Source organism: Impatiens glandulifera, chromosome 8, assembly GCF_907164915.1.
Source record: "Impatiens glandulifera chromosome 8, dImpGla2.1, whole genome shotgun sequence".
Classification (NCBI taxonomy): domain Eukaryota; kingdom Viridiplantae; phylum Streptophyta; class Magnoliopsida; order Ericales; family Balsaminaceae; genus Impatiens; species Impatiens glandulifera.
The window spans coordinates 30,357,574-30,374,816 of NC_061869.1; the positions used below are offsets into that span (position 1 = coordinate 30,357,574).

At 27.0% G+C, this 17,243-nt stretch overlaps 1 protein-coding gene across 1 annotated transcript; it reads right to left on the reverse strand.

The window, feature by feature from the left end:
• Positions 1-6,123: 6,123 nt before the first annotated feature.
• On the reverse strand, positions 6,124-9,492 carry LOC124912032 (mitogen-activated protein kinase kinase 6). The gene is made up of 8 exons (XM_047452587.1): positions 9,339-9,492; positions 9,144-9,228; positions 8,839-8,973; positions 8,246-8,470; positions 7,990-8,172; positions 7,546-7,766; positions 6,607-6,652; positions 6,124-6,392 (listed from the first exon to the last, which is right to left on the reverse strand). Exons 1-8 carry the CDS (start codon positions 9,407-9,409, stop codon positions 6,300-6,302), a joined length of 1,059 nt encoding a protein of 352 aa, XP_047308543.1. The 5' UTR covers positions 9,410-9,492; the 3' UTR covers positions 6,124-6,299.
• Positions 9,493-17,243: the final 7,751 nt, after the last annotated feature.

A 17,243-nucleotide genomic window follows, 5' to 3' on the forward strand; every position in this document is an offset into this window, starting at 1 on the left:
AATAACAGCCATCTTTGATTTCTCAAAGATAGAACTTTTTCATTTCTTGAACATTTAGACTAATTCAAAAAGTGAAATGATCACCCTACTTTGGTGATCATTTTCCCTACATCTAGGATAGTAATCACGACCTATATCAGCAATTGGCCGAAAGAACAGCTCAAAGATCATTGATGAATTTTTACTAATTGAGGCCAACTTGATCCTCAAACTGACTTCGGGAGGCAACAAATATCCTCCCTTAATCAATTCGAAGGAAAGAGATCACCTCTAAAGCCCCCAATCGAAATTTTCAAAGAATCTTCCATTGAAGCTCCTAACTTCTGGATTTTTGAAATTTTCATACCAAGCCTTAAAGCTCGGATCCAAGCATCCCAAAATCTTCGTTAAGGTCTAAGGAGTGTTCTACAATCCTTCGTAAACTTTAAATCATCCTTTAATTCAATCTTCTAGTTTGAAATTGAAATTTTTATATTTCAGTTTTCATAAGTTTGTATACTGCCTGATTGTTGATTTTTTTTATTGGAAAACGATTCTAGTATCATTTACAAGATTTTGTGGAAGTTAAGATCAATCGATCTTAAACAAAAAAAAAATTGAAATTGGAAAAATTAAAAATTGGGATTTTTGTTCTTGAGTTAATCCTCAAGAACAACAACCTAAAAAGTTTCCCAACATATTTCTAATGATGTTGGAAACCTATTTAGATCATGTTTATTCCATCCCGATCATGTTTGATCAAAATCAAAATTTTCAAAATAAATGAAAATCTTAAGTTCTTAAATTGGTCAAAACAAACAGGCGGTATTTATATTTTGATATTAATCAATCATATGGAGTATAAGGAATCTATTGACAATCTTCTTATAATTCATTACAGATTAAAAACTAAAAACCCGATTTTGGTCTTTAAACTATTTTGATGAAATCAGACATTATTCGGGTTGAATCAAACCTTGAGATGATGTTCATGATGTTCTTGGGCACTTTGTGAAGCTATCTAGGCCCTTGGATCAAAGAATCCAAGCTTCTATCAAAATTGAAAAACCTGCAATTTTGATGTTCTGGAATATAGACAGGTCCGACCAAGACTAAGAGATCCGACCAAGGTTCTTCGGTCAAGATAGAGAGGTCCAACCGAGGATCTTCAGTTAAGACCAAGAAGTCTGATAGAGGATCTTCGATCATGACTGAGAAGTCCGACTGAGGATCTTCGATTAGGTTCGCGAGGTTCGACTAAAAAATTCCAGCACGACCGAGAGGTCTAGTCAAGAATTTTCATCTAGGACTAGAAGGTCCGGCCGAGAAAATTATAGCCATGATCGAGAGGTTCGACCGAGAATTCTAGCACCCGACCGAGAATTCTAGCCAAGGACCAAGAGGCCTTAGCACCCCGACCGAGAATCATAAGTTAGGACCAATGAAGACCTGACCTAAGACATGGGGCTTTTCATCTCGACCGATGAAAACGAACTCATGATCTGGGACACATGTCGAGGCATGTTTGGTTCTAATTTTTTTAAGTTCCAAAATTATTTGTTTAATTATGGAACCCCAAACCATTTTCTAAAAATCCCAAAAAATAGAAAATGATTTCAAAATATTTTTGGAATATTTCCACAAAACAATATTTTTATAAAGGTCTATTTGGGATTTATTTTTAAACCCTAACGTATTTTAAACTAATATTCTTCAAGTATTTTCCTCCCTAGCATCATCAACAATATGTATCAGCATTTTAATATTGTTGTTACAATTTTTAAATACGTAAAAACATATGAATTTCTAGGACCAGAAGATTAATTGGTTAAAATAAAACGTTATACAACCAATTTTCAAAAGCCAAGATTTTATAAAGTAAAGAACGTTTTTAAACGGGTACGGAGAATGAAGTATGAAAACTCTTTCTCAAGTATTACCAAACTACGAATAAAAAAAACTCTATTGAAAAATACGATTGTAGACGTACACTTTTTTATTGTTTTTTAAAAAATCAATTGACACCTCTGTTTCAAATAAATTATCTTTTAAACTAATTATTTCAAATTAATTTTAAAAAACATGTTTCTAAAAAATCAAATTGTTATTTAATTATTGTAAATCACAAAAATTATTTAAACTTAAACCTAACTTAATTATTTTCCTAATTAATTTTAAACTATCAAGATTTATTCAAAAAAATTTTAAATAATGTTTTATTTTAAAAATATTCTTGACATACACACTGATGTTCAAATTTCTCAAATTTCAAATTTCCGGGAAAAAGGGTTTTTCGGTGTTACGTATATATATAATATTTATTTATTTTTATTATTATTTGAGAATATAAATTAACAATTTATTATACTTTTATCTTTTATTTCTAAAAATATATTTATATAAAGTTTAATAAATTGTTGCCAATTTATTATATTTTTATCTCTTATAGGAAAAAATTTAATTTATATGACTAATAATTTAATATATATATATATATATATATATATTAATGTAAAATAATGCAAATATTTAATTCTTTATATTTTACATTCAATTATATCCACCTATCAACAAATATTTAAGGGTGGGTCGGTACGGTATACCTTAATTTTTTATTCATACCTTATACCTTACCTAAAACTTCGGTATAGAAAAATCCATACTTTTACTTTACCTTGATTTCGGTATACCTTGCTTTCGGTATACCTTAATTTCGGTACGGTATCGGTATATACCTTTGATACCTAAAAACATATTAACTTAAACAAAAAAATAATTTAATATGATTAATACATAAACGTTACACAAAACAAAAAATTAAAGATATTTATGATAAAATAAATATTGTTTATAAAATATAACATTCTTAAAAACTAGCAAATGTTAATAATTATAATTAATTATAAAATTATTATAATCTTCAAGTTAGACTAAAGTGGAGGCGAGAGAGTGAGATTCAGAACGGTCTTCAGTTGCATCTGGAATTTGATTTTATAAATTGATAAAAGAATTCAAATTAGATAATGATAATAAATATTAGTTAATTTAGACTTAATTAATAAATAAAAACTCATTATTTGACAAATTGAAGGAATTTAGACCATAAGTTGAATTCTTTTCCTTTTAGCCAATCATTTGTGCACACCAATGTCTCCACCATTTTAGGACTCAAACTGCTTCTAAAAGGATTCACTATCCTTTTACCCAATCTAAAAGCAGACTCACTAGCCACCGTTGATGATGGAATTGCAAAAAATATCATTGGCAATAATTGAAAGGATTGGATACCTAGTTTCACTTGCTTTCCAAAACTCCAAGAGATTGAAAGTTTGGTTGGATATTTTTTCAATCTCATCGGCAAGGTATTTATCTACTTCATTGGATATCTCTCGATGTTGTTCTTCTTCATTTTGGGTTTCCAAACAATTCATCATAAAGACCACCACCACCAACATTACCATCACTACCATTGCACTTTATTTGCATACTTTGACTCTCAACATTTGAATTATCATGTAATCCTTTGTATTCTGTCCACAAAGTTGTCAAATCTTGGTTGACCTTAACCTTTGTACCACCTACTAATTTTTTTATATTAACTTTAATCATTTAAAACTTGTTCCTGTTCTCCAAAACATTAAGTTTGTTTTGAAAATAAAGAAATTAAACAATTTATAGTAAAATAAAATTTGTTTTATATCTTATAAAATATAATTTCAAGAGATTATATATATATATATATATATATATATATATATATTACAATATAATTATATTTTTATTTGATTTCCAAAAATTATGATTTTCTAATTAAATTAATATCAAGTTTATTTATTTTCTTATAAGTATTATATAATATATATTTTTTAATTTATAAATATTATTTCGGTATACCTCGATATACCAAAATTTTGAAAATCTCATATCTTTACCTTACAAATAATTTCGGTAACGATATCATACCTTACCTTTTTTTGTATACCTAAAATATTGATATTTTCGATAAATTACGGTACGATATTTTCGATATACCTATAATATTGGTAATTTTTTCCACTCCTACAAATATTCACAAACCAACCGTACTTATTTATACTCACACCAAATCCAAATCAACCACAGTCATTATATAATATATATATATATGAAAAGAGAAAATAAATAAATAAGAGCTAAGCCATTTCATTTTGTATTCAAATATATTCATATATCTGCAAATTGTACATATTTATACTTATACCAAGATCCCGGTCTTCAGAGAAATTTAAGCTTTAAGCATTATTCGATATATGTATATATAGATTATTATTATTTCAACAATTATGGTTATATTTATGAATTTTTTTTAAGAGTAATAATTATGTTTACTGAGTTATCATGTAGAAGGTCGAACATAGTTTGAGTTGATACAAACTTCATCCCTAACTCAAATTCAAAATATTAATTTGAATAAGTTAATTTGGATTGAATTTATTTTTAATTAGGTTAGAATTATTCAAATTATCCAAATTAAATTAATTTAATTTAATTATCTCTTATCAATCCATATAAACTAACTATCTTTCAAATTCATATATTCTCTTAAATTTTACTATGTTGATCTCTATGACTCTATTGCAGTCAAATAGAAAAATAATTGAAAATTTTAAAACTCATTAATAAAATATTTATTAATTATAATCTAGCTATACAAAAGTAACATATCTTAGTTCTAAAATTATTTAATGAATTAATTTGTTTCTGAAAATAAATAGAGTTGCCATATTCAAGATTTTATTTAATATGGATTATTTAAATATTCATATTAATCTCACGTATTATTTCTTCAACTAATTTAATAATTAAATTATCAAAATAATTTCAAACAAATCAAAATTATGTTAAATAAATAAAGCATGTATAATAATGTCAAAGATATATTAGACGGAACAAACTAAACGGACCAAAAATGTCAATTACGTCACAAGTATGTTAAACGGGACAAAACGTGTTAAACATGTTTAAAACGTGTTAAACGTGACAAAATGTGTTAAACGTGCAAAAATATGTTAAACGTGTTAAACGTGCCAAAATGTGTTAAACGTGCCAAAACGTGTCAAAAACATGTTAAACGTGTTAAACATGTCAAAAACGTGTTAAATGTATCAAAACGTTTTAAACGTGCTCATACGTGTTAAACGTGCCAAACATTTTAACATGTCAAAAATGTGTTAAACTTGTCAAAACGTGTTAAACTTATCAAAAACGTATTAAACGTGTCAAAACGTGTTAAACGTGCTCTAATAACATGTAAAATTGATTAAAATGAGTTACACTTGTTAAAACTAAAAACGTATTAAACAGGTCAAACGAATCAAATATTAGTTAAACAAATTAAAAACATGTTTAATAAGTCAAAAACGTATTAAATTAGGTCAAACGAATCAAATAATTTTTAAACAAATCAAAATGTGTTAACCGAGAAAAAAACATGTTAAATATGAAACGAGTAAAAAACATAATAAATATGTTATAAATTAAAATTTAATTTGGATTACCCAACTCATACCTAACCTAACCATTATTATTCATAAATTGAGTTGACTAAATTTAATTTGGGTTGAATTTACCCATTTTGACTAATCATTTTCATGACAATTACACCTATCATTTCCACACTAAATGAATAATGATTATCTTATTTTGACTAATCATTTTCATGACAATTACACCTATCATTTCCACACTAAATGAATAATGATTATCTTAGGTAATTATTTTGACAATAAATAAATAATGATTATCATGAGTAATTATTTCACAATAATATTATGCTACTTTGTCGGCTAAAATTTACTTGATTATTTACCGAGTAAAAAAGTCAAGTTAAACTCATTTGTTCATGACAAATTCTTTTTAGAAGAAACCACAATTATATGCCAAATCTAGTGTAATTTGCATTTGGTTGTTGCTAAATGCCTTTAAAATTATATGACCATTTTTAGGAAATGAAAAATAAAACTATTTTATACAAAAAAAAAAATATATATATATATATATCATTGTTAAGATTATAATTAAAAATAAAACTAACATTTACTAAAAAAACATATTAGATAAAATGATTTATAACCATTGTTATATCAACAACTCACAAAACATGTATAAAGAGATTGATTGATTGCTGGGCAAATTATATAAAACTTTCACATAATACATATTTCAGGTCCAATCCAATGGCCTGAATATTCAGAAGAAGACAAGTTAAAATTCAAACAAAAGGGAAAGTTATCCTTTTTTGATTGATTATAGATCTACAATCTCAAGACATGCCCTTCACATCATCGTCCAAAATTTACTGGAGGGTCCAATGTACCAACCAATATCGCAAGATCAATGTCCTTGTCTTCAAACTTCTTGATGAACGGGTGAGCCTGCGGAAAGAAAAAAAAAATGTTTGACTTATTACTTTCTAATAATTTATTAAATTTGGACCAATTTGGAAATAACACCAATAAATATCTGAATCTGGGTAAGAATAAATTCAGTTTCATATATTATCTACATATTCAGACGAAAAATCTGACAGAAAAATTGATTCCAAACGAAGCCGATTCGATGCAAAATCCATATCGACAGAATACTAACCAGGAGATCTAGAGCTGATGATCTATCTCGCGGGTCTTTTTGTATGCTGCAATAATACCCAATCATTAAATTCTGGTTTATTCTTGATCAAAACAAAAATATAAGAATAATGATCATATTTGATATCTATATGTTGCTTGACTTTGATTGTTAGTGGTGCATATGAGAGGTTTATATTTAAAGAAAATCAAAGCAGTAGCAATGTCTGTCTGGTTTAGATTCCATACATTTCCAGTTTAAAGAAATAAATAAATCTAATCTCAAAGTATTTGTCAAATTTAAAATGCACCCTTAAATGATTGTTTTTTTATAATGCCTCACCTCATTAAGGGAAATAGATTTTTGTTTTTTCTTTAAGGTGACGAAAAATAAAAGGTATGTAGAAGAATTTTATAATATGTATGTATATGTATATTTGAGGTAAAATATTTGAATTATTTCAGTAAATTACTAATGTATCCTTAATGTTTAAAATGTTATAAAAAAATAAATGAAGATAATTTCGTATTTTTGGTTCAGTATTTGAATAATGATGATTTATAAGATAGTTAGTTATTTTGAAAATGATCCTAAATAATCCACATCAAACAAGCTCAAGGCTTGAACCATAAAAATCCTATTATTATTTAAGGGTTCTTATCAAAATTTTCACAGTTGAAAGACTTAGGTTTATTTTGAAAATGATCCCAAATAATCTACATCAAACAAGCTCAAAGTTTGAACCATAAAAATCCTGTTACTATTTAAGTTTGTTATCAAAATGTTGGTTTCGCAGTTGAAAGACTTAGGTTTATTTTGAAAATGACCCAAATAATCTTACATCAAACAAGCTCAAAGTTTGAAACATAAAAATCATGTTACTATTTAAGGGTTGTTATCAAAATGTTGTTTTCATAGTTGAAAGACTTACAATAATAGTTCTAAGGATGAAGTACATACCATGCAGATATAAATGAGCAGAATTCAGGAGAGAATTGATCAGCCGGGGCAGAAGGTGGTGGATTCTCTACTATTGATGACAAAAGTTCATAGAAGCTTGGACAGCTTTGTTCTTCAGATTGTATATATGGAAAACGTCCAATAGCACATTCAAGTATTACCATTCCCAAGCTCCATATATCACTTTTGTAGTCATAAGTACTTCCACTGATTCTTTCAGGCTGAATGAAAGGAATTTTTATTTGTCAATATCTAGATATTGTTCAAATTAGGATCTAGATATTTGTAAGATATTATCCAGATAAATTTCTAAACTGGTATCTAAATAAATCTAGTTTCCAATTGTTTTGTATCTGAAAATGTATCCAGATACAAAACATAAAGAAATGGGTGGCAATATAGGCAGAAAACGCAAGAAGAAAATTAAACGAAAGAAAGACTTACAGCCATGTAATTGTAAGTTCCAACAAATGTATCTCTTTGACCCATTGAGTTTGCAAGCATGGCACTTACACCAAAATCAGTAATCTTGACTTCCCCTTTGTGGTTTACAAGCAAGTTGGATGGTTTTATGTCACGGTGAATCACATGACGCTCATGGTTTAAATGCACCAGCCCTTTTAAAACCTAAAAAAATACACATAATGTAAGTGAAAATGAAGCAACAATCTTAGTTAGTTAAGAAGATTTAAAAAACAACCTGCTTACAAACGACAGCAAGATATGGTTCAAGGATTGTTTTGATTTGTCGGATCACATCTGCCAAAGATCCTCGATCCATGTACTCTAAAACGAGATAAATGACTCCATTTTTATAAAAGGAGTTGTAGCAGATTACAACATTAGTACATTGTGATGCTTGGTTTATTTTCAGTTCCTGCACAATTTGTTTGCGAATATCCTCTTGTATGTTCATCTGGATGGCCTGCAGCAGGTTATAGCACCAATAGGAAAAGAAGTTTATCACTTGTCCAAAGATTCATCAAAGGTTAAAACCCTACAACAGAATTCAAATTGGAGAGCACCACTAACATGAATACTTTATGACAATTTCTTAGCTTCTTTTGTAATGTTATTTTACAGAGAACATTTAAGCGAACAGGTTGTGAGCGAAAATGTCAAACAATCTATAATCTTATCTTCCATTGTCAAAGATAACCAAGTTTCAAGATTATCAAATTAGTAATGACAGGTAAAACTATCTAAGATTCGTCAATGGTCATATCATAGTTCAGAACTCCAATTGAAGGAAGGGCACAACTTCCATAATTAGATGTTTCCTAGAGTAATTACCTTCAAAGCAAACGGTGTTCCAAGCCATTTATGGCGAACAAGTTGAACTATGCCTCCACTTCCTTTCCCAATTACTTTAATTGTTTCAAGATCCTCCAAAGAGAACTGTGCATCAAGCACTTTATTGTCCGATTGCTGTAATGTAAAGGGATGTAAGCTCATTATCTTAGGTTTTCACTAAGATATATATATATATATAGAGAGAGAGAGAGAGAGAGATTCTCGAATAAAGCTTTACAAGAAGAAAAACAAGCGTCAGTTGTGTTATGATGAGCTTAATTTGAATACAACTAAAATGAACTCACTGGAGATTCTTTGTTATCAGATTTAAGGCGCAAGCCTTTCTGATTCAAGAGTAAATCTCCGTCTTGAAACGTGCCGCTTGCAGTCCTGTATAATGAGAACGATGAAGAGAAAGAAGATGTGAATTGTGCAATCAATTGAAAATTAATTCGTCTGCTTTAGTGAAGTTATAGAACGAGTTGGGATCCGATACTTACAAGAAACTGGTAATCGGGGTTTCTCGGGGCACTGAAAGTTTAAGCAGCTCCAATGGCTTCTTGGTCTTCATAATCAAAATTTGTCTAGGGTTTTTTCGAATATGGAGAGAGAGAGAGAGCTGCCGACCAATGTCCAATTAGAGAAAGTAAAGTACGTTTGAATAAAGAGTATGTGACCGCCAAATAGAAAAACTACCGTTCCCCTTCAACGTTCGTATCCCACACAAAATTTGAAATTATTGACGCAATCAGAGATTTGTATAATCATTTTTTAATGAAAATTATAATTCAAAAGTATTTCTCAATTTCATATGAAACAAGAAAACAAATTACTTTAACTAAATTAGCATTTTATCTTTTAATTATCCTTATTTTAAGGAGGATATAGATGAGAAAAGAATATATATATATATATATATATATATATATATATATATATATATATATATATATATATATATATATATATATATATATATATATATATATATATATATTTATTGATATTATATAAATATTTTATTGAGAAATGAAGGGGTGGTAGAATATTTATTTATATTATATAAATATTATATTGAGAAATATTATATTGAGAAATGAAGGGATGTAAATAAATATTTATTTATATTATATAAATATTATATTGAAAAATAAAGTAGGAGAAATATTATTTTTTATTTTAAATATTTATTTAATTATAAAAAAATTATAGATATATTATTATAAAAAAGTAAATATATATATATATATTATATTTATATTTATATTATACAAATGTTATATAGTGATAAATAAAAGAGGATTTGAATTTTTTAAAATTTTTGTTTAGAAAAATTATTATTTTAATGAAATTTCTTTTTGAGTCAATCTTCTCTGTCTTTATTAATTCGAGTCTCTTGGTTTTTATGAACAAAGTGATCTTGGCAGAATTGCCACATAACATTGAGCACAGTTTTGTAAAGAAATAGCCAATTGTTTCTTAAGAAGAGATGAAAAACATACTTAATATCATTTGATTGAATAGTTAACTTAGTCCCTTGTTGTCTAAACAAAAATTATTAAAAAAGGAAATTTGAGTATGAGGATAAGAAAGAGAACTAAAAAAAATAAAATAATTTCACTCTTTCTTCACATTTTTTATTTTTTATAATCAATAAGTGATATCACTTATTCACTTTTTTATTCTCTCTAGAATTTCCTCTCCAATCACTATTTTTGTTGTTGTTTATTCATGATAAGAGATATAATTTTTTTAAGTAAAGATAAGAGATAAACTGAAAATAAGATAAAAGAATTTGAAAGAGGGAATAATAACTGCATTGAACCAAGCCAATAACTTTGATGCAGTCATTTTCTCTTATTTACTCCTCAATAATTTCTTTTTAGAAAAAAAAAAAGAACACACTTAGTGTACAACTAGTTTATTTATACTATACTAACAAAATATCATTTAAACATACGTACTCATTTAGTTCCTTTTCTTTTAGTAACATTGTTAATTTTTATTTTTAAATTTATATATTTATTTATTTATTAAATATTAATTTATTTTCTCTCTTCTTTTTTATTAATTAAATCAGATAATTTATTCATTTTTTATTATTTTTATATTAATTTCTATTTTTTTATTTAATTTTTCTTTTTTTATTAGTTTTTATTTTTTATAATTCATAAATTCTCATTTTTGAAAAAAAGTTAACAACTTATTTATAAATTTTTATGTTTTATTGTAATATTTTTTTGAAGAGTTTCTTTCATATTTAATTTAATATGAACAAAATTTAAATTAATAATTTTTTATTTAATTTTTATTCACGATTATAGTAGTTGTAACAAACATTGTTTTGTCTAATATTTGATTATTACTCTTTTGATGTTTGATGAATGAGTTGCTATTATTATATAATTTTTTATTATTAATTTATTTATTTTTGTGTTAAAGAATTTTTATTGTTGAAAAAATAAGTCATGTATTCAATTATTGGACCAAACAATTTTAAAATAATTAATAATTAATATTAATATAAGAAAAAAACATAAAAAAGAAAAAGAAATATAAAATTAAAATAATTAAGGATTATATATATATATATAATTAAAATAATCAATAATAATACTCTAATAAAAATAATCAATAATAATACTCATATAGAAATAATAAAAGTTTTATAAAAAAAATAAAAATAGAAGGTTAATTTATTAATAATAAATGAAAAAGATGGAGAGAAAATATATTAATATATTGATATTTAATTATTAAATATGTAAATTAAAAAAATATTATTTATAGTTTACTAAAATAGGCTAAACAAAACAATTTTTTGATAATAAGTATGTTTAAATGACATTTTATTAGTACATATAGGGCTGTGCAAAAAAACCGGAAAACCGATAACCCAACCGAACCGATAGTTAACCGGTTTCATTTTAACGGTTTATTGGTTAACCGGTTTTAGTGGTTCCAGTTAATCGGTTTTTTACCGGTTAAACGGTTCGGTTTTTGGTTTTCCTATTTTTCTAACGGTTTAACCGGTAAACCGGTAATAATTTAATTATATATTTTTATATTTTATAATTTGTATGAGTTATTTTATAAATAATTTTTATAGAATAATTTTAAAAAATATTATAATCTACATAAAATTTTATAAAAATAAATTAAAAACAAATTGAAATAATTTCATTAAAATATGTAAAAATGTTTTTATAACGATAACGTGGAATTATAAATTAACAAAATCAAAATAGTTTAGCAAATTAAAACTTGATGTCTTTAAAGTTCAACATTCACTTCATGTTTTACCTTTCTCTCCAACAAGAAAACACCTAAAATCAAAGTTATAAATTATAATTTATCGATTCCACTTCTTGTTATATCAGTTGAGAAAGGGATTCAATCATATTCGCTTATACTTGGTTGATCAAAGACTAATCGACAAAATGAATTTAAATTTTCTCAAGGAACATATAAAACCTAACAGAATAGCTATAAAATATATTATATTGTTATAATAAAATTATATATTATAACATATTCCTAAATATATCAATAAAATATATTATTATAATATAACATATTTATATTATATTATAATAATAATATAATATATTATAATAATAATATATTATATTATAATAGAGACAAGAAAGAATGGAGAATAGTATAATAGGAAAGTGCAAACAATAATTTTAATTTTTTTTTATAAATTTATTACTTAATTTAAAAAAGTTGAGTTATCGGTTATTGGTTAAACCCGGTTAACCGGCCAGAACCAACCAAAACCGATAGAACAAGAACCGGTAAAACCGATACCATTAACGGCCGGTTAACTGGTTTGTAAAATAAAAGTCAAAACCGGTATTAACCGGAACCATTAAACCGGTTAACCGGCCGGTTGAACACCCCTAAGTACATATAATTTAAGTGAGCTAGTGGTAAGGTTGTGCGAAAACCCAGAAAACTGGTAACCTAACCAAATTGATAGTTAATCGATGTCATTTTAACGGTTGATTTTTTACTGTCTAAACGGTTCAATTTTCAGTTTAACTATTTTTCTAACCGTTTAACTAGTAAAACTGTAATAATTTAATTATATATTTTTATATTTTATAATTTTTATTAGTTATTTTATAAATAATATTTAATAAGTTATAAATCTTTTTATTTATAAATTTTAAATTATAATTTTTATAAAATTATTTTTAAAAACCATTATAATTTATATAATATTTCACAAAAATAAATTAAAAATAAACTGAAATAATTTTATTAAAATATGTAAAATAATTTTTATAACAATATAATGTGTAATTATAAATTAACAAAATCAAAATAGTTAAATAAATTAAAAACTTGATGTCTTTAACCTTCCATTCATGTTTTAACTTTCTGTTCAACTAGTTAAAACTAATCGAAATAATGAATTTAAATTTTCTTAAGAAATATATAAAAAAATAAAAAAATAGTTATAAATATATTATATTGTTACAATAAAATTATACATTATAACATATTCTTAAATATATCAATAAAATATATTAATATACATTATAAATAATTTAATATATTATAATAGAGACAAGAAATGATAGAGAATAATATAATAAGAAAGTGTAAATATTAATTTTAAAAAAATCATTTCATAAATTTATTACTTAATTTAAAAGTTGAATAATCGATTTTTGTTAAACCCGGTTAACTAACAGGAACCGACCAAAACTGGTAGAACCAGAACTAGTAAAATCTATACCATTAATGATCGGTTAATCGGTTTTTAAAAATAAAAGACAAAACCGGACTTAACTGGAACCGTTTAACTTAGTTAACCGGTCGATTTGAAGACCCCTAGCTAGTTGTATAAGTTCATCAGTTTAAGTGAGTATATATATATATATATAGATTTCACATTTATAAAGATTTTTTTTTAAGAAGTGAGTATGAATTCAAATAAGTTTGATTGGTGGACTAATTTTATTAAAATTTTAATTTTTGTAAATTTATTTTATGTAATGGTAAAATATAATTTTTAAATATTTTTTTATAAAATAATATTTTTTATTTGATTTAACTAAAATTATTTTTTTTATCAAAATATATATATATATATATATATATATTAAAAGATATATTATATTGAGAAATAAATGAGGTTCCTTTGACTATATCATTAAAAGTTTTCGAATAAAAAATTCATTTAAATATATATTGAAAAAAACGTTATATTGAAAAATAAATTTAGAAAATAATTATTTTTCTTAATATAAATATTTTTTATTATAAAAATATTTATAGATATATTATTACAAAAGTGTGGATATATACAAATAAAAAATAAATGTGAAAGAACTAATATTTTTAATTTTTCTGAGGAAAATGATTATTTATATTTATATTATTTATTAATAAATGAGTAGGTAGACTTTTGTTTTTAAATTTCTGGCTTAATATGGTAAGATACATAAATTATGGGTTATATATATATATATATAATTAGTAATGTTGAATATAAATGAGATGAGAGATTTTTATTTAAATATATATTTATATTATATTTATATTATATTAATGTATACTTACTTTTTATCCTCTAATATTAAAATTTGAGATTAATCTTAGACTAATTTAAATAAAATAAATAATTCTTAAATGACTTTATCTATATTAATTAATTTTTAAATATTTTGTTTTTTAGAAAGAAAAAAAATAGCATATATATGTCTTCTCCTTCTTCCCTAATACATCTTAGGGCCAGTAGCAAGTGGCTCGCGACCTTTCCTTTTCTTTGCCAGAAATTTTTTCTCTATCCGTTGTTACTTCTCAACTCCATCATAAAAAAAACTCATTTGGAAAAGTTTTGTTGATCTCTAAACCAAACCAAATGAGTACGGATGTATGAGGATCACGACACTAGTAAAAAATGGCTTTTAACGAGGACAAAAACTCTCTATGAAAGTTTAATTGCTGTCGGTGATGGTTTTTTCCGATGACGACAAATGCTCTTGGAATGTGTCGATAATTCAATTGTCGGTGAAGAGAAAATTAGTATCACTTAGAGAACTAATCACTCTTGATAATTAAATTCTTTTATCCTATGCTCTCGGTGATAACATATACTTAAAACCTGTCTGGGAGGATGATGGATGGGTTTCCCAACAAGGAATTGAAGGAATTGAAGATCATCTTCCAAATCTCTTCTAATGGTTGAACTTTTAAGAATCGTACCTCTTAGTGCTAAAACCGCCTTGGGAGCGCCACTCGGTCTCATGAAAATGAATCTGTCCCATTCAAAAACAACTCCGAAGATCGAACCATCTCTTTCGTCGATCAAGGTCTCAATTAACTTGTATATGAAAGGTATCCACCATTTAGGAGCTAAATTGTCTTCTTTTTGTCCTCTTCTTGTTGGGTTATTTTGATTGGGCTCCCAACTATGAAATAAAAAGCCCAGTACGTTTAAGAAGTCCAAAAGCTAGAAGCCCAGAAGTTCAGAAACCCAGAAACCCAGAAATCCAGAAGCTCAAGAGTCCTTTTGTATTAAATAGGAGTATGGTTGTCTTATTGGAAAAAGACTTTTGAGCTTTCCATGTTCTACTATAAAAGGATGAGGAAGTGGCTTATCAAAATACATCTGAAAGTCATCTAGCATACACTTGTAGAGAGATAGTGAGATATCTTCTTTGTTTAGCTCTTATCTTCATTTGTTTCGTGTTTAACATTTGATTAAAGTGAATCTTCTTTTGGACAAGTTCTATAGTTTTTACTCCTTGATTTGAGGAGGTTTTTCACGTTAAATTATTGGTGTTTTTGTTTCATTTATATTTCCTTTTATGTTTGTTGTTTCTCGCTCCTAAAGATCCAATCAAGTGGGAAATAGTTTATTATCACAAGTTTGGTGATTATTCCGCTTTATTCCCAACATAGTGGTATCAAAGCTTGGTTATAAGCGTGTTTATTTTTAGATTGGTTTATGGAGATTAACACAAATAAAATGATTTTGTTGAATGTTTCAAACTATCATATTTGGAAGGGTAAAATGAAAGATCTTCTATTTGTAAAGTCTTTGCATTTACCTATTTTTGGTAGTGAAAAACCTATCTCCAAATCTGATGAGGAATGGACTTTTGAGCATGAACATGTATGTGGTTTCATTCGACAATTTGTTGAAGAGAATTGTTGGGTATTGGTTGGCCCAACATTGTGGCCCAATCTCTAGTAACCCGCTTATTGGACTTGACCTAATAATATAAATAGATACTACTCTCTTGGTGAGAAGTAGATGTCAAATTGGTAATTGACCTAATAATATAAATAGATACTACTCTCTTGGTGAGAAGTAGATGTCAAATTCCTTTGTGGTGTTTGGATGCTAGTGAGAGGGTTGCCTCCTTTGTGTGAGATAGTGGTGTAACGGAATCGATAAACAAGAGGACTGAGCCAAACTTCAATCGCATTCACACCCAACAGTGGTATCAGAGCTAAGGTTTAAGGTTTGTAATTGGAGTTTGAGATTGAGTTGGAGGATATAAGTTATCTTCACCAACAAGCGTAGATCTGTCCTTGTTTCTTCTTTAATCCTCTTCTTTTATTCTCTACTTCTGCTGCTACTAGAGGAAGAAGAAAGCTACTGCCGTCTCTGGAGAAGTAGTCGTTGTTGTCTTGTTCAACCGTTGTCGGTGTCGCGTTTGTCGCGACCGTTGAGAATCAAAGCCGCCGCCGTGCCGCTACTGTGCCTCTACCGTGCCGTTGTCGTGCCGCTGCCGTGCCGCTACCGTGCCGTTGTCGTGCCGTTGTCGTGCCGCTGCCGTGCCGCTATCGTGCCGCTGTCGTGCCGCTACCGTGCCGCTGTTGTGCCGCTGTCGTGCCGCTTCTGAGAAGACGAAGCAGCAAATCCCCGAGCGGGGTGGGTAAGTCGAAACTTTCTTTAAGTTTCGCAAGGTATCATAGCTTAAACCCTCCTATTAAATTCTGCCAATTGATTGTTGATTGCTTTTAATTTGTTTGATAGCATGTCTGGTGTTAATCAATATGGTATGGTTCCGTTTGACGGAAAAACTGATTTTAGCATTTGGAAACAAAAAATGAAATGTTTTTTGATTCAGAAAAAATGTTTTAAAGCTGTTAGTCAGATTTATACTGTTACTGATACCGTTGAGAAAAATAGTGAAATGAATGAAAATGCTTGTGCCTCTATATACTTGAATTTATCTGATTCTGTGATGAGAAAAATTGGTAATTTAGAATGTGCAAAAACCTCGTGGGATAAATTGTCCGAACTTTATACTGAAACTTCTCTGCCTAATAAAATGTTTTTACTTGAAAAGTTTTTTAAATTTAGATTGGATATGTCCAAGGACATTGAAGATAATCTAGATATTTTCACTAAACTTATTTCTGATATTAAGTTG

Excerpts from the sequence above, each read along its gene's own strand:
- LOC124912032 (XM_047452587.1), bottom strand. The coding sequence starts at position 9,409 with ATGAAGACCAAGAAGCCATTGGAGCTGCTTAAACTTTCAGTGCCCCGA. Across the intron at positions 8,974-9,143 it reads CTGATAACAAAGAATCTCCA|CAATCGGACAATAAAGTGCT; the intron begins GTGAGTTCATTT and ends TTTACATTACAG. Across the intron at positions 6,393-6,606 it reads CATCAGCTCTAGATCTCCTG|GCTCACCCGTTCATCAAGAA; the intron begins GTTAGTATTCTG and ends TTCTTTCCGCAG.